The sequence below is a fragment of the Primulina huaijiensis genome, unplaced genomic scaffold, assembly GCF_012295235.1.
Source record: "Primulina huaijiensis isolate GDHJ02 unplaced genomic scaffold, ASM1229523v2 scaffold42399, whole genome shotgun sequence".
In the NCBI taxonomy this organism is placed as follows: domain Eukaryota; kingdom Viridiplantae; phylum Streptophyta; class Magnoliopsida; order Lamiales; family Gesneriaceae; genus Primulina; species Primulina huaijiensis.
The window spans coordinates 1-22,083 of NW_027360170.1; the positions used below are offsets into that span (position 1 = coordinate 1).

The 22,083-nt window shown below is 32.5% G+C and overlaps 4 protein-coding genes across 7 annotated transcripts; 1 reads left to right on the forward strand and 3 right to left on the reverse strand.

The window, feature by feature from the left end:
- Positions 1–4,992: 4,992 nt before the first annotated feature.
- On the reverse strand, positions 4,993–7,429 carry LOC140969593 (uncharacterized). 2 transcript variants are annotated; one of them, XM_073430989.1, is made up of 5 exons: positions 7,057–7,429; positions 6,422–6,639; positions 5,710–5,838; positions 5,352–5,483; positions 4,993–5,265 (listed from the first exon to the last, which is right to left on the reverse strand). In XM_073430989.1, the coding sequence occupies exons 1-5, from the start codon at positions 7,364–7,366 to the stop codon at positions 5,152–5,154; spliced, it is 903 nt and encodes a 300-aa protein (XP_073287090.1). In that variant the 5' UTR covers positions 7,367–7,429; the 3' UTR covers positions 4,993–5,151. The 2 variants fall into 2 exon arrangements, with proteins under 2 accessions (XP_073287090.1, XP_073287091.1); XM_073430990.1 differs by having other exon boundaries at positions 6,422–6,622; positions 7,057–7,334.
- A 1,303-nt stretch (positions 7,430–8,732) lies between these two features.
- LOC140969592 (uncharacterized) lies at positions 8,733–11,169 on the reverse strand. 2 transcript variants are annotated; one of them, XM_073430987.1, is made up of 5 exons: positions 10,797–11,169; positions 10,162–10,379; positions 9,450–9,578; positions 9,092–9,223; positions 8,733–9,005 (listed from the first exon to the last, which is right to left on the reverse strand). In XM_073430987.1, exons 1-5 carry the CDS (start codon positions 11,104–11,106, stop codon positions 8,892–8,894), a joined length of 903 nt encoding a protein of 300 aa, XP_073287088.1. In that variant the 5' UTR covers positions 11,107–11,169; the 3' UTR covers positions 8,733–8,891. The 2 variants fall into 2 exon arrangements, with proteins under 2 accessions (XP_073287088.1, XP_073287089.1); XM_073430988.1 differs by having other exon boundaries at positions 10,162–10,362; positions 10,797–11,074.
- A 2,374-nt stretch (positions 11,170–13,543) lies between these two features.
- LOC140969591 (tubby-like protein 8) lies at positions 13,544–16,499 on the forward strand. 2 transcript variants are annotated; one of them, XM_073430984.1, is made up of 9 exons: positions 13,544–14,118; positions 14,317–14,431; positions 14,534–14,710; positions 15,071–15,123; positions 15,188–15,293; positions 15,715–15,804; positions 15,876–15,971; positions 16,057–16,124; positions 16,217–16,499. In XM_073430984.1, the coding sequence occupies exons 1-9, from the start codon at positions 13,649–13,651 to the stop codon at positions 16,290–16,292; spliced, it is 1,251 nt and encodes a 416-aa protein (XP_073287085.1). In that variant the 5' UTR covers positions 13,544–13,648; the 3' UTR covers positions 16,293–16,499. The 2 variants fall into 2 exon arrangements, with proteins under 2 accessions (XP_073287085.1, XP_073287086.1); XM_073430985.1 differs by having other exon boundaries at positions 15,197–15,293.
- A 627-nt stretch (positions 16,500–17,126) lies between these two features.
- Positions 17,127–21,322, reverse strand: LOC140969590 (AP2-like ethylene-responsive transcription factor At1g79700). Its single transcript, XM_073430983.1, has 8 exons — positions 20,850–21,322; positions 20,652–20,734; positions 20,454–20,462; positions 20,159–20,247; positions 19,966–20,039; positions 19,688–19,738; positions 18,718–18,794; positions 17,127–17,848 (listed from the first exon to the last, which is right to left on the reverse strand). The coding sequence occupies exons 1-8, from the start codon at positions 21,011–21,013 to the stop codon at positions 17,340–17,342; spliced, it is 1,056 nt and encodes a 351-aa protein (XP_073287084.1). The 5' UTR covers positions 21,014–21,322; the 3' UTR covers positions 17,127–17,339.
- Positions 21,323–22,083: the final 761 nt, after the last annotated feature.

Consider the following 22,083-nt stretch of genomic DNA (forward strand, 5'->3'; position numbering starts at 1 on the left):
TTTAGAAATAGTTCATTGTTGAATTGTGAATTTTTTTTGATGCCTATTTAATTTTTTTTTGCATGTCCTCGTTATTTTATTTTATTTTTTTGTGACGTTGGTTATAACTTATGAGTTAAAAAATTATTTTTTTGCAAAGGTTTATATTTAAAATTACTTTAATAAAATACGGTTAAAAAATTTATTATAATATACCATTTTTATAAAAAAAAAAAAAAATTTAATTTTTAAATCTCTTTACTTATAAGCGCTGGCTAAAATTTATGTGTTTAAATAAAAAAAAATTCAACCAACATTTTTTGGCAGTTTATATTTATAAATTATTTGAATAAAACAAGGTAAATGATCGTTGTGATTAGACCCATCAATTTGAGTTGGGTTCGTCGATTGGCCAACACCACCAAACAATTTAAATGAGTTGGGTTGAAATTTTGTCAACCCATTTAAAAGTGGACCTAAATGAGCTCACACGAGTTTATATTAAATATCTATATATCTAATATTGTCGATTTTCAATTACGAATTCTTCTGTAAAAGGGAGAATATCATCTTGATTTTAAAATTAAGATGTTAGTATCTTGTCCATAAATTGTGGGTTGTTCAGATATTTTGGTAGTCACTGAAAATTAAGTGTCAAAGTTGACATTTGAAATGTGTTTTTGGATTCCTGACAATATGTTCGTCAACATATTATTTTTAAGTTATTTTTATCAGTATTGTGAATAATAAACATTTTATTGAAATAAATAAGTATTATCATATCTTTAAATTAATATCTACTTTCATGTTTGACATGTTCCGAGTCTTAGCAAAATGCGGAACAGTAGATTCAAGCAAACAAATATACAAAGTATGGGGAGAAACCAAAATTATGTGGTAACAAGAATTAAAATATAAACAAATAAATTTTTAATGAATTTATCGATGTTAAGATGCATAACAAATCTTATATCATAATATATAAAATTTTAACCTTATAAATGAAACAAATCATACATATATGAAATATACAAAATTTTATTGCATATACAATCAAGTAATTTATTTTAATTGTATTTTATTCTACAAAAATTATTGTCAAACTCAGTGATTGTGGATTTAATATCTATTAAATCAGCAAACTAAAGAGCGTGTCAATTAAACTAATTGAGTAATCACATATTCTTGAATTTCTTAATTAATTTTTTATCTTGATAATTTGTTTCATTTAATATTTTAAATTATAAGACACCGTTACTATAACTAAAGACATATTTTTTTTAAATGTTCATAAGGACTCAATCACTAACTCATGTGGAAAAACATTTATCGACATACTATATTGAAAACATTTTAATTAATTCGGCGCATTTGCTGAAAATTTTCTAATTAATTAAGAAAAATTCATATCGTAATTTTTTTTATTTATATGTTAATCTTTAAATCTGAATTATGATATCTATTGTTTTTCTAAAAGTTCTTAAATAATGATTTAATACATTTATTCGACACTTCAATATTAACATTTTAAAACATATTAATTTTATATTGTTTGCGTGCAACACTTCTAATCATGAGTATATAAATTCAATAAAAATTCTAAAAATGAATTAGGTAGAACATAAAAAATTACACAATTAATCAAAAGACAGGAAATAAAAACTAAATAATTATCTATTACCTATAAACTACTAATAACGACTTTTAAAGATTGAAGTCGGTGAAAGTGTAGGCCACTATGTACTAAAAAAATAAAAAGTTAATGCTTAAATGAGTCACACTGCAAAGTTAGTTAAATAAAAACGAAGGACAAAGTGGGTTAATAAAATTATTATAATGGGACTAAGTTGAATGAGACTCATATATATAAGTATCTTACTTGGTCTCACCTTATGTTTTGTCATTGTACAAAGCGAAAGTTTATGCACTGTAGTGTTCTACATTTTCTTAATTTTTCTCTTGATTTCAAATTTAATTTCATCACTAAAGATATATTAGAATTTTTTCTAAACATTTAATCTTAAATGTGATCAATTAACCAAATAATTATTATACTTTGTATACAATAATAAATAGATTAATATATTTGAAGATACAAAAAGTAATATATTGAGAAGAATAAAAAAAGAATGTTAGAATTAATACTATAATTATCTAATGTCAATATTAAATTTAACATCCTACATTCGAAAATGTGTTTATTGAGATAAAGACTATGATGATAAACTAAAAATAATAATTTATTTATCATTGTAACGTAATAATAATGTGATCGTTATTCGGAATCAGAAAATGATGTACTTTGACATATAAGTATCTCACTTNTGTTTTGATAAAACAGTAAACTCTTGAGCCTACAATTGGTATCAGAGCCAAAATCACGACTTTGATTTTCATTGATTGCAATTGATGAAATTATTAGGAGATAAATTATTTGGTACAATAATTGTCCACGATGGGTAGGCGCTTGAGCTGTTGTATGATTTAAAGATTTGACTTGCATAGTAACCATCAGTTATAGTTTTTGGTAAAGCGACAGACGCTCGATCCTATATTATTCGATTGTAAAGCTAGAAGAAACAGGTTGCATCAACATTTAGTTTTGAATTGATTCCTTACATGTTACTCGATTTTTAAATTTAGAAGCATTCTACAGTTTTCAAATATTATTATATATTGAATTATAATTTATCCCTTTCAAATTGGATAAATACAAAATAAAACTCATGTAAATGTTATTAACAAAAACATTTAAATGAAATATTGGATTTGTCGATAATCAAAATAAGAAATAAACAAATTTTGTTCTTTGAGTGAGAAATAAGATATTTAAATAAAGTTATAATTGCCACAATGAAATAGTGCACCTACATGCATTTATCACTGTATTTTGCAACTAAAATGTCAAAAAAAAGTCTCCACATATTATTTTTATATCATATTTAAAATAATTATGAATCCTAAATTTTATTATTTTGAGTTGGCTTTTGTTAGGAAAAATCAATGTGAATAAATTTAATTTAAAAATTCTTATATCTATGTATATCACATATTAATATATCAACCTAAGTCCAGGTAATAAAAAACTATAAAATGAACTTATTCATCTTCAATGTACACAAATTATATATTAAAGATATATGACATTTAAGACAATGAAGTAGAATATATGTTCACATATGACAAAATATATACACAAGAGATACAAAAAATAAAAATATTTTTCTAGATATAAATATTTTTTTATAACTTTTTACAGTGAGTTGGAGAAGATAAAAGAGAAAAAATATTAAATCTTTTGGGTTACACAAAAAAATAGAAATAGAAGAAGTGTTTGTCATACCATGAATTCAGTTTTCAAATTAAATGTATACTATAAAGTTATATTTACCGTTCAAATTTTATAAATGCAATGAATTTTTCTCAAGATAAGGGTACACAAATGTTCTCGTTAAATATTTAAACAATTAAAAAATTTAAATATATTATTTTTCTGGAGGTAATATCAATATGACATTAGTAATTTGATTGTGCTAATTATACTTATGCGTTGATATGAAATATTAAAATAAGTGTCATAAGAATCAGTAAAAATATGATTTATTGTCAAAAATATTATTATTATAAATTGCAAATAAATGACAACATTTAATCAATATTTTTTAAAATCAATACATCAGTATTTTTTATGTGATGATAGATTGTTATAATAATTAGGGGTGAGCATTCGGTCGGTTTTGTTACCGACCGAACCGAATTAGTCATAATCAGATCGAACCGAAATATTTAGCAATAACCGAACCGACCGAATTAATTTTCATAATCGATGAAAATCGAACCAAATTAAAATCGATTAATTCGGTTACCGACCGGATTAACCGATTATTTTTTAAAAAAATTTGTGATTTAACTTTAATTATATATGTAATTTTTTTAACACTACAGTTTAAACAAATACATAAAAAATAAAATCACATACATCACAAATTTTCTTTAGAATTATGGCTGATTTTAAAATTAAAAATTAAAAATTAAAAAATATATTAAAATTGATAAATAATAAAAATTTATTAAATAATAGTATTTATTTTATCGGTTAATTCGATTAGCCGATTTCAAAATTTTAAAAACCGTAACCGAACAGAATTAACCGATATTACCAAATTTTTTTAATTTGAAAACCGAATTTTTCGAATTGACTCGGTTCGGTCGGTTAATTCGGTTTAACCGAAATTTTGCTCACCCCTAATAATAATGTGTAGTTTATATGTTATCAAGTATAAGTGTCTAATAAATTAAAGATGACTAGGAAAGTAANAATTATTTCAACATATGTTTTCTACGTGCAACGCACGTACATTATTTCTAGTATATATATATATATATATATCACCTATTTAAATAGATGGAATATGACATAATTGGAAGATCTTTTTCATGATTACTTATATAGGTGTCAATTATTCTGGTTTCCGCCACTAAATTAATATTGTGATAATTACTCTATTAAAGAACTTGGAGCCACTTTTCCGGTCCACACACCAAGATAGTGAAAGTATGAGTATCTAATCTCGAATTCAAACTCCATAATCATCAAGGTGTCATTTATTATAACATATAAATAATGGAAATATAAAGATTGTTCAGACTACGGAAAATTTCTTTTGGGTCTCGTGGGAACAAAAGCTGTGCGCCTAGAAACAGTTGTCCAGCATTAGCCTAAATCGTCCTATAACAGGTAACAGGTAGACCCTTTTTTTGGCTACATCAATGTTTCAGTGTGGTTGAATGCAATTCAGACGATGGTTCCACTGCTCTAACTGAGATCAAGCCAAGCCATTTGTTGCCTTGTAAATGGCTTGAATATATTTCTCGTGACTATGTTTCGATCTGAGATTTTACAATCCCACCTCTCTTTTTTAATTTTTCGAGTGTTTGCCTATTGACAGTGATATATATCTCTACGTAAGTTATAAATTTAATTTAATGGTCCAAAAAATTAGGAAGGAGCAGTGAAAACGAATCAACTTGGAAGATGATTCTGACCAACTGAAATAATCGATGGTTTAAAATCCTGTAATCTCAATCGGCGGTCATTTTCACTTAGTAGACATAGCAAGAAGGGAATTTGAATCTGAAACATCTGAATATATATGATTTGGGACCCAAATTCTACACAATCTTTAGTTCTTGGAGCCATGTGGTATGCAATGGGCACGGATCCTGTTTTCCTTCTGCTGTTGCTTTCTCCGAGAGTGAATAAAACCAACCATTCCGCCATTTGAACTGACAAACGCGACATTTATGAATAGTTAAGAGGCGTGACAATTCGAGGAATTAGTTTCATGAAAAGAGAAATCCATGTTCTTTACCTCTTTGACTGCAGTGGGGAAGTGAGAAACCGAGCGTGAGTAAGCACATAATCTGTCTTCCATCGCTTCTTCAAAGACTATACCTTTCTCTGCAGCAGCAGCGGCTGCCAATTCAGCTATAAGAGCAGACACCTAATGTCGAAAATTTTAAATTAGCCTAGTTGTTTGTATTCAATCCAATATGCTTTCAGAGTTCAATAATGTAAGCTTTTAAATGAGACGATCATTCGATACAATGTTAGTATCAAATTATCCTCATTACATACATGAGATGATTTCTCGAATAGACTGAACGGAATTACCATCAAAGTTCCAAAGTTCGAATTATTCTTAGGTAAGGTGAAATTGGTACATCTACCTCAGAACGATATTCCTTCTCCACAGCACCAACTGTTGCACCAGGGTGACGGGCTCCAACAAGCATGAAAGCACATATCCAAATAAGCTTCTCAAGCATTTGCTTCTGAAATGCATCTTTCTCAAGGACCTATTTTTTCAACAGAAAATAATCTGTAAAGAAAATTAAAGTATTTAAAAGATAAAAGATAGCAACAAAAAAATACACGGAAAAAGTCATGTTTGATCAGCGAGAGCAACAATTTCCACTATAAGGTGTGAGCATCTAGGTGGTGAAATAACCAAAAGATTTAGCTAAATCTGTTGCGTGCCTTACGATATTTGAATGGCACTAACGAGCTACAATTTTTTACTTAATGGAGTGGAGACAACTTGTGATTAAAAAAAATTAGTATCGCATCGTTTCAATCATGCTTTGATGGAACAACAACACACAAGGGCTTCTTGAGTTAATATGTGCGGTAATTGCTTCCACGGGTATGTGTGGTTTCTGACGCGGCATAAAGGCCAAAACAAAGGACTTGAGTTACCTTAGAATGAAATTTTTGAACTGAATCCTTCCTCACAACTACAATTGTGGCTCATTCCAAAAGACTATCTTACAGTCATTAGTCAGTGGCAAACTGTTTTCTTAAAGATAGCAACAATCCAACTCGCTATATAGTCACTGAGTTGAATTCGCGGGAGAAATAGAGCAAAACATCAGACTTTACCTTGCAAGTCAGGCCTCTAGCCCTCAGTCTTCCAGCAACCGCCGATGCCCACTTCCCATAAACAGCCGTTAACCCTTCAGGATTGGTGTCAGTTATCCCATCAACGGGAGGTTCGCCCAGCTTAGACACAGCAAAATAGGCCAAAACTTGATCGGCATTACCCAGTCCCTTACTTTCAAACCATGGCTCCAGCATTCCATTCTGGAAAAACACCAAATCTGCTATAGTTTAAGATTCAGCATCTTTTAAGGTTTAAAACACCTAATTTGGCGAATAAATAAATGGACTGAAACCAAAATTTGTGACAAATTTGGCAAAGATAAATAAATGTAATGTATTTGAAACTAAAAAATCATCCCAAATTTCATTATAAATCAATAAAATGTTCTATTTTTCCAAGATAAATAATTCATTTTGCGTAAAGATTACCAGCAATGATATATAAACATAGAGTGGACCATCTAAGTAACTAGGAAAAAATGATTATATTTTCTAAAAGAATCAGATAAATATGTTCATATCAATCCTCTACCCCCCATTATTCGAACTCAAACGACATACAAGAAATTATCACCATCACCATGAATCATCGAAGAAAATCCGCCAAGCAACAGAAATCATGAACACAATCATACCGCTCCACCGCGATTTCGGAGTAGAATCAAGAACGGCTTCCAGATCATCATTTCTTGTACACACTAAAATCGGACCCTTGAAATCAACCGGAACAGATTCCCCTCTCTTAACCAAAACATCTTCTTCACTACCCAAATCTTGAAGAGCTCTGCCCACGCGTCCTCCACCTACTATAATGGCAGGAACCACCACTTTCTCGGCCGCCATGGTGGCAGAAATCGAAAAGGATGCAGTTGCCGCAAATTTGGAGGTGGTATTTAAGCGGGAGGGGCGGAGGGAGGAGCTACAGGGAGAGAGCACGGCGGCCATAGGTGGGGTTTTGAGAGTGAGGAGGAGCCATCAGTGAACAATTTTGATGATTCTGATTTAGGAAGAGAGCCACTCGTTTTCCACAACCATATCCGATGCACCCACGGGTTTTTTTAAAAAAAGTAAATAATTTTAAAAAATTAACAAAAAAAAGCCGAAGGGCCGACGTTTCAGACCCCGGTTCCTCTTTTTAAATCATATGTTTCAGTTATCGATAGAATATACAAAAATTTAAGGTATAATTTGGTACATTGGTTAAGAGAGAGGTTGATAAATAATCCTCTTTATCTCACGTTTGATACCTTTTTAGAAAGTTCATGATCTTTAAGATATAGTTTGGTACATTGGATAAGAAAGGGATTGATAAATAATCCTCTTTATCCCACGTTTGGTACCTTTTTAGNATTATATATCTTTGATTATCAAAAAAATTGTAATAATTGAATATTATAATAAAATATATGTATTATTGAGAGAATATGACAAATAACAAAAAAAACAATATGATAAAAAAGATATGAGAAAAATTTTAGTAGTCCAAATCTTTTTTTAAAATTAAAAAATTTTGTTTTTTTTCAAATTAGTTACATATGCTAATTAACAAGAATTGTCAAAATTTACAATACTATTATCATTATCTTTTGTTGAGTTAACTAATTTTATTTCAAAATTTAATTATTTCAACATATGTTTTCTACGTGCAACGCACGTACATTATTTCTAGTATATATATATATATATATCACCTATTTAAATAGATGGAATATGACATAATTGGAAGATCTTTTTCATGATTACTTATATAGGTGTCAATTATTCTGGTTTCCGCCACTAAATTAATATTGTGATAATTACTCTATTAAAGAACTTGGAGCCACTTTTCCGGTCCACACACCAAGATAGTGAAAGTATGAGTATCTAATCTCGAATTCAAACTCCATAATCATCAAGGTGTCATTTATTATAACATATAAATAATGGAAATATAAAGATTGTTCAGACTACGGAAAATTTCTTTTGGGTCTCGTGGGAACAAAAGCTGTGCGCCTAGAAACAGTTGTCCAGCATTAGCCTAAATCGTCCTATAACAGGTAACAGGTAGACCCTTTTTTTGGCTACATCAATGTTTCAGTGTGGTTGAATGCAATTCAGACGATGGTTCCACTGCTCTAACTGAGATCAAGCCAAGCCATTTGTTGCCTTGTAAATGGCTTGAATATATTTCTCGTGACTATGTTTCGATCTGAGATTTTACAATCCCACCTCTCTTTTTTAATTTTTCGAGTGTTTGCCTATTGACAGTGATATATATCTCTACGTAAGTTATAAATTTAATTTAATGGTCCAAAAAATTAGGAAGGAGCAGTGAAAACGAATCAACTTGGAAGATGATTCTGACCAACTGAAATAATCGATGGTTTAAAATCCTGTAATCTCAATCGGCGGTCATTTTCACTTAGTAGACATAGCAAGAAGGGAATTTGAATCTGAAACATCTGAATATATATGATTTGGGACCCAAATTCTACACAATCTTTAGTTCTTGGAGCCATGTGGTATGCAATGGGCACGGATCCTGTTTTCCTTCTGCTGTTGCTTTCTCCGAGAGTGAATAAAACCAACCATTCCGCCATTTGAACTGACAAACGCGACATTTATGAATAGTTAAGAGGCGTGACAATTCGAGGAATTAGTTTCATGAAAAGAGAAATCCATGTTCTTTACCTCTTTGACTGCAGTGGGGAAGTGAGAAACCGAGCGTGAGTAAGCACATAATCTGTCTTCCATCGCTTCTTCAAAGACTATACCTTTCTCTGCAGCAGCAGCGGCTGCCAATTCAGCTATAAGAGCAGACACCTAATGTCGAAAATTTTAAATTAGCCTAGTTGTTTGTATTCAATCCAATATGCTTTCAGAGTTCAATAATGTAAGCTTTTAAATGAGACGATCATTCGATACAATGTTAGTATCAAATTATCCTCATTACATACATGAGATGATTTCTCGAATAGACTGAACGGAATTACCATCAAAGTTCCAAAGTTCGAATTATTCTTAGGTAAGGTGAAATTGGTACATCTACCTCAGAACGATATTCCTTCTCCACAGCACCAACTGTTGCACCAGGGTGACGGGCTCCAACAAGCATGAAAGCACATATCCAAATAAGCTTCTCAAGCATTTGCTTCTGAAATGCATCTTTCTCAAGGACCTATTTTTTCAACAGAAAATAATCTGTAAAGAAAATTAAAGTATTTAAAAGATAAAAGATAGCAACAAAAAAATACACGGAAAAAGTCATGTTTGATCAGCGAGAGCAACAATTTCCACTATAAGGTGTGAGCATCTAGGTGGTGAAATAACCAAAAGATTTAGCTAAATCTGTTGCGTGCCTTACGATATTTGAATGGCACTAACGAGCTACAATTTTTTACTTAATGGAGTGGAGACAACTTGTGATTAAAAAAAATTAGTATCGCATCGTTTCAATCATGCTTTGATGGAACAACAACACACAAGGGCTTCTTGAGTTAATATGTGCGGTAATTGCTTCCACGGGTATGTGTGGTTTCTGACGCGGCATAAAGGCCAAAACAAAGGACTTGAGTTACCTTAGAATGAAATTTTTGAACTGAATCCTTCCTCACAACTACAATTGTGGCTCATTCCAAAAGACTATCTTACAGTCATTAGTCAGTGGCAAACTGTTTTCTTAAAGATAGCAACAATCCAACTCGCTATATAGTCACTGAGTTGAATTCGCGGGAGAAATAGAGCAAAACATCAGACTTTACCTTGCAAGTCAGGCCTCTAGCCCTCAGTCTTCCAGCAACCGCCGATGCCCACTTCCCATAAACAGCCGTTAACCCTTCAGGATTGGTGTCAGTTATCCCATCAACGGGAGGTTCGCCCAGCTTAGACACAGCAAAATAGGCCAAAACTTGATCGGCATTACCCAGTCCCTTACTTTCAAACCATGGCTCCAGCATTCCATTCTGGAAAAACACCAAATCTGCTATAGTTTAAGATTCAGCATCTTTTAAGGTTTAAAACACCTAATTTGGCGAATAAATAAATGGACTGAAACCAAAATTTGTGACAAATTTGGCAAAGATAAATAAATGTAATGTATTTGAAACTAAAAAATCATCCCAAATTTCATTATAAATCAATAAAATGTTCTATTTTTCCAAGATAAATAATTCATTTTGCGTAAAGATTACCAGCAATGATATATAAACATAGAGTGGACCATCTAAGTAACTAGGAAAAAATGATTATATTTTCTAAAAGAATCAGATAAATATGTTCATATCAATCCTCTACCCCCCATTATTCGAACTCAAACGACATACAAGAAATTATCACCATCACCATGAATCATCGAAGAAAATCCGCCAAGCAACAGAAATCATGAACACAATCATACCGCTCCACCGCGATTTCGGAGTAGAATCAAGAACGGCTTCCAGATCATCATTTCTTGTACACACTAAAATCGGACCCTTGAAATCAACCGGAACAGATTCCCCTCTCTTAACCAAAACATCTTCTTCACTACCCAAATCTTGAAGAGCTCTGCCCACGCGTCCTCCACCTACTATAATGGCAGGAACCACCACTTTCTCGGCCGCCATGGTGGCAGAAATCGAAAAGGATGCAGTTGCCGCAAATTTGGAGGTGGTATTTAAGCGGGAGGGGCGGAGGGAGGAGCTACAGGGAGAGAGCACGGCGGCCATAGGTGGGGTTTTGAGAGTGAGGAGGAGCCATCAGTGAACAATTTTGATGATTCTGATTTAGGAAGAGAGCCACTCGTTTTCCACAACCATATCCGATGCACCCACGGGTTTTTTTAAAAAAAGTAAATAATTTTAAAAAATTAACAAAAAAAAGCCGAAGGGCCGACGTTTCAGACCCCGGTTCCTCTTTTTAAATCATATGTTTCAGTTATCGATAGAATATACAAAAATTTAAGGTATAATTTGGTACATTGGTTAAGAGAGAGGTTGATAAATAATCCTCTTTATCTCACGTTTGATACCTTTTTAGAAAGTTCATGATCTTTAAGATATAGTTTGGTACATTGGATAAGAAAGGGATTGATAAATAATCCTCTTTATCCCACGTTTGGTACCTTTTTAGAAAGTCCATGATAATATCATGGACATATGATAAATAATTTTATACAAAGATAAAATATCTCTTTTATGAGATGTGATAATTTTAATTTAATGATTAAAAAACAGCACAAATGATTTAATTGCGCTTAATATATAAAAATCATAAACCCTATAAATGATTTTTATAAATCTCTGCTAGTAGATAGAAATTAAAATCAAATAAATATTTTTATTTATTTTTATATATTATATAATATGATAATTATATAAACGAACTCGAAATAATTATATAAATAATTTTTATAAATCTCAATAAAATTATTAGTATCATTCGATTAACTATAAAATTGATATTTGACTTGACTCACAGAATCAAGAGCTCAATTATCGTATTATATAATATATAAAATTAGGTAAAAATAAATAAATCATGCAAGCACTGTCGACGCATGAACATATAAGAAATATGAACTCAAGCAACAACTTTGAAATTATAAAATTTATTATGATAAGGTTAATTTTGTCATTACAATCTAATATATAAATTTAATTACTCGACATTTTTTTAAAATACTAATATTTAAAACAATCAAAATGAGATAGCGGAGCGGGCCATCAACAACCCGTCATTTGATAGGCTTGGCCGGTATAACTGGCATTAGACAATTGTAGTTATATAACGCTTACCAACTTGTCGTTTGAGCCATTCGAAATATTATAAACCCAACCAAATATGGGAGGTGACAATCTAGTTGGCTTAGCTCTTTTTAACGACTTTAATATGTCAATTAAATTGGCATCGACAATTTTATGGATAGTAGAGTAAGTTGTTTAAAACATTTTCACTATTATTATTTTGATTAAAAAAAATATAAATCGTGTTGTTTTTTTTAAAAGTAGGGTGATTATGGATCCTGACTTCCCCCGGTTTAAATTTGGGCCCGTGCACTGAGAATCAAAGACTTGCAATCCAACGAAATATATTTAAAATAGACATTAAATGCTGTTGGTCGTATACATTTTTCTTCTTATGCACCTCCTTCCCAAAGTAGAGAGTTTATTTATTAGTATCTAACAGATTTGTTTTTATTCAATTAATGTGATATTTTAATAACCTAATAATTTATTTTATACAACTTGATTTAAACATGGGAGAAACAAAATTGTGCTTCATTCTTTATGTTAGACATGGTCGTCTACATATAGAATCATGAGTAACATTATTAAGAGATAAGGTATGACACAAAATGAAAAAATTAGAGAGGTAAACGAGTCGAGTCGAGTCGAACAGTATCAAGTTCAAATTTGACTTGATTAATATATATACATGCTCGAGCTCGATTCAATATTTTATAATAAGGCTTGATTTCGGCTCGTTTTAAAGTTATTAAGTTTGTGAATAGCTCGAACTCGGCTCGTTAATAACTCGTTTATCATGTGTGATGAGTCTTACTCAAGTTCGACTCGTTAAGCAGACTTGTTTTCTAGTTCATTAAACAAGATCATTTTCGAAATTGTTAAACAAGCTCGTCCAACATTCTTAACCAAAATGTCAACCATGATGTAAAAATTTTAGGAGGTAAGCATATCTTTTTATAGTCTTTCAATCTCTTCCATTACACTCAAGTTTCGATGTAAAACGATACAAGTTATTATCTTACACTTAAGACCCAACAAACTAGTCAAGCTCGATATAGACGAGCCGAGTTCGAGCTCGCGACAGGTCAAATATCTTTAAGCTCGACTTCGGATCAATAAAATTATCGAGTTCGAAATCGAGATCAAAATCGAGCTCTAACTCGATAAATTTCACGAATAAGTTTTTTTATGGAACCGAAGTCCAAATAATTCATAAATAACTTATTATTATCGTAAAAAATGGGGCCACACCTTTTGTCAAGCCGTCAGCCGTAATAAATTACCCGATTGTCACATAGTTCCAAGTACAGATTTAATGCACAACAAAAAAAACTTCCTTGTTCAAAATTTCAAATTCAAATAGCCGTTGGTTTCATCTGTAACACCAAAAAAGAATACTACTACATAATAAATTCATGCCACCCCACTAGCACACAAACCAAATCTTCCCCGAGGTTCAGAATCTCCACTCAACTCTCCAAAACCCCTCAACTTCTTCCTTCGAAATCCAAAATTTTGAACCATGGCTTGTTGCAAAGAAACCACAGTTTCTCGCCAATCTTCTTGCAGCTCTTCCCTGTATCGGAACCCACTTATCGAAAGGAAACAAAGCCGTAGCTCCAGCGAAGGCGAGTGGAACGGCGCCTCACTGTCCGTGCGTATGCGCCGTAATTCAGCTTTTGTTAATGATGATAAAGAGAATGCGGCACCAAATATTAGACCCGAAAAACCTGAAAAAATTAATTGGCAAGGAAACACGGTTATTGAAAATGGGAAAAAAGACAGTTTTTTTAGAGATTCTTCAAATGGGAAGGAGAATTTGTCGAAGCCATCTTCTTTGCAGCTGTGCATAAAGAAGCACGAGCCCGAATCAAGCATTGGATTGAAGATTTGGGATAATTTTGGTTCAGAGAACACGGATTCGGTCAATGTTTGGGAACATTCTGATTCGGAAGCTGCACCAGTTCCTTCATGGACGACTTTGCCGAATAGGTTAGTAATACTTGATGAATTTTATCCAAGATTTTAGCTTGAAATAATGGTGGTAAGGGAAACAAGTTTTATTTTTAAGAGGCACAAAAGAAACATCAATTGGCCATCTGGAATCGGAAAAAAAAAGATCAAGAATGTTCAGCTTATACTGGCTCTGGATTTAATCAATGGAGATGGCGTGGTGATTGTGCTTTGCAGGTCCTTGTTGTGTAGGCCTTTGCCGGTGGATGTAGGGAGGTGCACATGTATTATAGTGAAAGAAAGGTCGCCCGATGGATTTGATGGAGGCACATTGTACACACTTTATACAAACGTAAGACCAATTTCTAGTTTTTACGTTTGGCACTTGACCAAATATCATGTGAAGATTTTGGGCTTCATTCAAAATATTTCTAATTGCTTTGTCACGTGATAGGAGGGTCAGGGAAGACAAAATCGCAAACTTGCGGTGGCTCATCACAGAAGATGCAAAGGAAGATCAGAGTTCACAATATCTCAAAATCCCAAGGCCCAAAAGATTGGCTTAGATGACAACTTAATTGGCATCGTTACTGCCAACATAATGGGATCAAAGTACCATATATGGGATCAGGTAAGCATCAAGTTTCCTAAATTTAGTTATATGGTCGCTATAAACTTTTGTTTATTTTGTAACTGGAAACAGAAATTGATCTGTAAAGGCCTATTTTTATGGCTTCGATCAGGCCTCCATATCCCGAAGACTAATACAATGGGCTGAGCAAGTCCTTACAATTATAAAGTTAAATTGATTTCCATATTAAAGTTACGAGCCCACAATGAGCCATATGATAAACTTGTCTTGAGTTTGAGAATTTCGAATGTAAACTAAGCAGTATCCGTATTTATTGCAAAAAAAAAACTCGTGAGTTAGCTTCATTTGCATGAGTAGAAGCATTTTATTTTCTTGAACTGTATTTGCCATATGTCACAGGGGCAAAGCCAGAATGTGTTGAGTAGAAACCCCAAGTTATTGGCTGCTGTGAAGTAAGTTGAATCCTTAGAAACCATTTAACAGGTTCATGATGAAGTTATGAAAGCTTGACTACAGATTTTGCAGATTTGTCCCTACTATATCTACCTGGACTGGAAGCTACCGAAGCATGAAGGCATGGGTTCCAAAGCACTACTCTATGCAGCTGAAGAACACTAATCAGGTAAACTTGATGCGTGATCCGTTCTCGCTGTCTGGGCCCCGAGTTTTGAGTATGAAGGTGATATATAAACTCAAAAAATTTTAGGAGGATAGAAATAAAGTTTTTGTATATGCGGTACATGAGAATATTATTTTGAGGCGATATATAAGGGGTCCTCCCCAGCACCCCTGTCAGGTTCCTCTGACTACTCTACCTTTATATACCATAACCATCCCGGAAATGGTCGAGTTATAGTTGAAAAGTTTGCGTTTTTTGTTCTGCAGCAGGCAAGATTTGGGTGCCATCAGCTTTCGGTAATAGTTGTAGATGTTAGGTCCTGTACTTCTAAGTTGGTTTGAGAAAATGCAAGTTTTATCTACATACCGAACTTTTCCAAAGAATGAGAGCCTATAATTATATCGAGTACCTTTTCATGTATTAGGTACAACATATTAACGGATTACCCACCGAATGGGCGGTGAATAAAGATAATGTTCATCAGCTGTTCTCAAGAGTTCCTCGTTACAATAAGGTGTGTAGACTGATTTAATCTGATGACTTCATTCTCTTACAAAACATAAGATACTCGATTACTTCGCTTAGATCTCGAAGCAATACGAGCTGGATTTAAGAGACAGAGGAGGAAGGGCAGGTTTTAAAATTCAAAGTTCTGTGAAAAACTTCCAGTTAACTTTGGAGGTAATCATCATTCAGTACAAGTTTTGTTTTAAGCAACCAAATTATTCGAAGAGACTGATCAAAATCGTATTTTGGTTGACATTAGAGGAATGGAAAGCAAACGATCCTTCAACTTGGAAGAGTGGCAAAGTCCAAATATGAAATGGATTATAGGTAGGTGACATCAACTATAAATGTCATGTATCCTATCCTTGGTGCTATTTTCTTTGAAACTACTGAGAATCAGAAATAATCTATTTTTGCAGATATCCATTGACTGGATACCAAGCCTTCTGCATATGTTTGGCTTCCATTGATACAAAACTCTGCTGCACAGTATGATTCTAGCATTTATTAATCGATCAAAATTCCAATGTAAGAATCATATCCTATGGATTTTAATGTAACTTGCTTACATCTAGAAAGCACACAACATAGCATGGCCTTGTTTTGAAGCTAAAGAGCAATGAAAATTTGATCATTTATTTGGGCATTGCTGTGTATTTTTGTGGAAATTTAGTTTGTAATGTGTATTCGACAACTTCTCGTCTTGGTTAAAATTATCTACATTCAAATAGTTTTTTTCTTACCACCTCTTAAGTCTGACCTCGAATCTCGTTAAAACGAAAATACCCCACAATATATTAATTCGAATTTAATCGGTCGGCTCAAAAATTAAAGACCGTCAACTGTCCATTGACTTTCAGTGACGTAATAAATGCTCCAGGAAATATGGAATAATAAAAGCCAAATTGTATCGTGATTTGACTCTTTGGCTTTAGGTGAAATTAGGTTTAAAAATTTACATGTAATAAAAAAAATAAAGAATTTATTCAATAATAAAAAAATGGACGAATTATTTTTTTTTATTACAAAATGGATGGTTTCTTATCTATGGAGAAAGGGAAATTTGAGGTTTTTGTGATTATATGTTAAATAATATTGTTGGCCATATGTATTGTTTGTTCGAATTAGTAATGTATTTTAATTTCTATGTAACTACGGTATATTTTAAATCTCGGGTAGAGCAAATTCTTGAATACGGGAACAACCGTTACCTTAAGAACGGACATGTAAGAAGGGAAAACTAATCACAGTAAAACAAAGATTGCCCAAAATAGATTTTAGATTAAATTCCTCTGTGAGAAACCATATATTAAAGAAATGTGATGGATGAATAAACATTATATCTACACATCATTAATTATAAAATAGAGGGGAAAATCTATCATTGCTATTAGATCGAAGACAGAGGAGAAGCATGCATTAGTATTAAAAACCTAGTTGTTTTGCATGCTCCAAGTTATCAAGTGTCAATCTGCCTGTTGGCTTAAAAAAAGAATCAGTTCATCTCAGTCACTAAGTTATGAAATAATATCACTTTTATTGCTAATCATCAAGCTCGTACATTGGCAATGCAAATGAATCATAGTCCCCGAAAATAATGTCATGCTCCTCAGAGAACCTGCTCGAATCTTGGAAATCAAACGAGGTTTGTATATCTTCAGGAAAGTAACTTCTGGGAGGAGCAACGCGTTCAGAAAGGCTCAAAGGGCTGTCACAGGTTGCTGTTTGTTCCAACATCTCCTTGAACTTGGAGGATTGTTGCAATATTCCAAGGGCCGACATGGCAGTGGTGGAGCCACCAAGATATGGTGGCGTTTCGGTTGTGGTCTCAGCTGAGCTCGAGCTTTGATCATGGTAACTAAGGTAGGCCGATCCAGATTCTTGATTAGGGTTTTGGATCTTGTTAATGTCAACTTTGTCATTAGGGTTTGCTCTTGCGAGAGGTTGCAACGAATTGATATAACGACTTAGGTCGAAATTAGTGATCGCATTGAGCCCACGATATTCTATGGCTGCCATGTCATATGCAGTCGCTGCTTCTTCTTGGGTAGCTGCACAAAATCGAAATATAAGAAAAATTATTCAAGGTTGATTTGGTAAACTCGGTTGCTTTAAATCCATAACTATATATAATGAATTCAACAATCATGCAAAATTTGGTGAGAAAGTATTGAAAGTTTAATTACATGTTCAATAGCAGATCTTGCCAGCTGGTGAGAGTTGGTGATCTAAACAATATGATTAGCCAACCATATTTGTTTGCTTTCGATTTACTAACTATTTGCCACTATATTCTTTGACCATATATGCCTTTCATTTTCCCAATAATATCTTATATATTATTAATTCCATGTTAATATATCATATGTTTTAAAACATACAGCAACTCATGTATTACTTGAAAAAGATAACGTTGTTTCTCACAAAAAAAAATCTAAAATATGCATTGGTTTGAGTTTATAAAGTAATTAAGTGAGAATAATAACCAACATGAGTGCACCCAATTGTCATTGCATGTCATTATTAAGAGTACCAAAATTATTCGAAAGACTCGTCAACTCATTCCACGACATGTTGCATACATATTGGAGTTTGTTTAAATGCAATTTAAGAGTATTTTTAATGTTAGTGATTAGGATGTTTATGTTTGGTTGTTAATATAGGTAAAACAACAAAGATTTTGGTTTATTATTAAGGAAGTATTCTTAAGTAGTGTTTTTCTATTAGGTTACATCTTTGTTGTCCTTTTCAACTTTATCATCCATAATTTTATTTAATTATTATTACTATATTTAATGGGAAGTGGAAATAGTTCGAGCATTAATTAAACAACAAATGAGTAAATTAACAATTAAAACAAAGAATTAATTAAATTACAAAAATATATTCATATATAAGCATGTATATGTATTACGCGTACCATATGTCCCAAGGTAAAGATATTTGTTGCCAAAAACTCTTCCTATGCGAGCTTCCCATCTTCCATTGTGATGATGTCTAAGCAAAAAAAGGCAAAAAAAGGAAATAAAATAATAATTAATGCCCAAAAATCTTGAAACCAGGAAATAGATAGATAGTAGCAATCGCTCGAATTCATCATGCCTATTAGTTTCCCCATATCTAGAGCTAATTTAGTCATTGTCATTGGGGAGGAATGGCCAAGAAACTGGGTACGAAATGGAAGGAAGATTACATTTTTACATGAGTAGGTCTTTTGCGAGACGGTCTCACGAATCTTTATCTGTAATACAGGTCAACCCTACCGATATTCACAATAAAAAATAATAATCTTAACATAAAAAGTAATACTTTTTTATGGATGACCCAAATAAGATATCCGTCGCACAAAATACGACCCGTGAGACCGTCTCACACAAGTTTTTGTCTTTTTACATACACAAAATGTGCGTACGATTTTAATATTTTCTCCGACGACACATGAGATTCACCTCAACTCGACATCGTAACACATGTATCTTTCAAATTTTTAGAGAGATATTCATAGAGTGAACAAAAATTGGCAAAGTTTGAAGTGTGCATGAAATGTTAAATGTGATAAAATAAAAGGTCCGTTTTGCAATAAGTGTTAATTAAGTTCAAATTTTGGCATAGGACCCTATAGTATTTATGAAGTTCATCAAATTATTTTAGGTGGGAGATTGTGAATTTTTTCAAAGCCATTAATTATTAGGCACTATGTGAGTCTTTTTCATATGGTTTTGTCACGAAATTGGACATACAGAAAAGATAAAAGGAGACAAGTAGAAAATATTTAGACAAGTAGAAAATATTTTTGTGAGAGTAAAAACAAATATATATATTTGTTTAACAAAAAAAATTATTACTTTTTTAATGAGATGAAATGAATTTCAATAGAATTTGGAAACTACCTTGCCACTCCTCTATACTTTGACACGCCTCTAGAAAACCCACTGCTTTTCCTGCCATTGAAGTTCATGAAAATTAATCAGTTGATAACCTAAAAGGTAACAAGAATCTTGACCAAAACGAAGTACTTAATTTTTATTATAATATCCATAAAATATACAATAAAAAATTAAGAGGACATAAAATTTAATAAATTTTCACTAAATCGGCTTCTTCTTCTTCTTTTTTTTTTTTTTGCTAATCACTGAATACATGGTTGTGATTTTATTTTAATTTTTACCTTCTTAATGAACCGATATACTCTTCCTTTGATTGACCTTCCATTTCCTTAAACTCTTGTTGATAAGTGGAAATCTACGAACATTAAAAAAAAAGTCAAGCTTTTGATCAAATAAGTCGATCGTTAAATTGTAAGTAATCGCCATTTTCATGAAGTCGATAATCCAATTTAATTTGTTTGGAGTTCGAATTACTGGAAAATTTAGGATGGTATCTTGTCCCCAATACTTCAATGCAGCCAAGTCATATGCATGTGCAGCTGCTTCTTCGTCATCGTAGGCCCCTAAGAACGCAATATTAAAATCATAATATGGGATAGGATTCGGTGAAAAAGGCCAATTCATGATCAAATCAACGAGCTTTTTCAACACTGAAAAGAAGTGTTTTTTAAATGCCCATTTGTTTAAATTTTTAAAGAGGGATTTTTTGGATTTATGTTTTGGATATTTAATTAAGTAATTAAGTGATAGTTATGGCCAATATACTTACCAAGATATACTGCATTTTTGTAGGATCCCATCAACCACCATTGAAAACAATGCAATTCAACAAAGAGCAAAAATGGTGAAATCGCATTAGTGATGCCATATTTTGATTAAATAAACTCTGTTAATCTTTCTAAAATTAATCATGAATAGTTTTGTTTTTTTTTTTTAAAAGGAAATGAAATCTTGACAAATGACCTACCTTGCCTTCCTTTCTTGTTCTGGGATTCATTCCAGCAATTCTTATCCCACAAATGAGCTTCATATCGACCCGTCCACCGGTGTCTGAAATATTATTTCACCATCATTCATCAAATTAAAAACTCACGATGATCAGTAATAAATGGATGACTCCAATTACATGCAGGAAAAAAGATAAAACACGTAGAGAATTAATTACCTGGTAACCCCTCGATAAACAGAGCTACGTTGCTGAGGAGAATCTCTGGGAACACTTTTACGTGTCCGTTTGGCCTTTGGAGAAGCACCTTTGCTCTCCTTAATATTCTTGTCGTTCGAATTGACAGCGCCGTTTTTAAGGTTCTGCTTTGACGTTTTCGCCATGAAGATTTTTGCAGTGCAGGGAGAAGAACCTCCAAAAATCCACGTACACGTTTTTAAAATGTAAGAAAAAAAGAAAAAGAATACACGGGGTTTGATGAGATTTGTTAACCAAAAAAGAAGACTAAGTCCTCCAATGTTATAGCGTTAGTGAGGTGGGATGGCCGGCGGAGGAAAGGGTGGTTTTGTAGGTATTTAGTGGCCGTCTGAAAACGGCTGAGTTCTCTTGTATGTTGTCTTGATTTGGTGTGGGCTATTGGGGGGGTCTTGATTTATACTCGTTTTGGCAAGTAAACTTTTTCACTTCAAAATTTATTACACGGCTGCAATTTCTGGTCATCATATTTTAGTTTACCGCATTTAGGAGACATTTAATATATGTATCCAAATTACTTTTTGTCCTAGCTACCAACTCATTCTTGCTTACATAATTACCAGTTTAATAATGAATATNGTCGACCTGATTCATACTTACAATGAAAATATTATTTTTAACTTTCATGGATCGATTGACGATCCGTCTCACAAAGTTGTTCTATAAGACGGTACTGTGAGATGATCTCATAAAATTTTATATGTATACACACATAAATGGATGAGTGTTATTCACATATATAGGTATACGAAACATTATATTAGCTTTCCATAAGAACAACATAGTATAGATATCGAGTCAAGTCAAATCGTTTATCCAATTTGTATTTTAATACATTGTCTCGTGTAATCAGATTAGTATTTTTAAATTTATCTGAAACACGATATTCGAGCTGCAGCATATGGAATAAGGTTAGAAATGACAAAATTAGGAGTTGGGATATTGAATTTTACAGTACAATTTGAATTACGTCGCCTTCTCCATTATGGGCAGGACAATTTCTATAGTTACTGAGTGGCGCTGACATTGTTTGATATTACGACGTGAAAGCTTAGTGATGGCAATTGCCAATGGGGGAATGGCTAAATTTATCTATACATAACTATTTATTCGTAAATTGGACTCTACTTTAATGTGTAGAATTAACAATATAAAATATGTTGTGAAAAAGTAAAAATTTACGGTAAAAAAGTAAAAA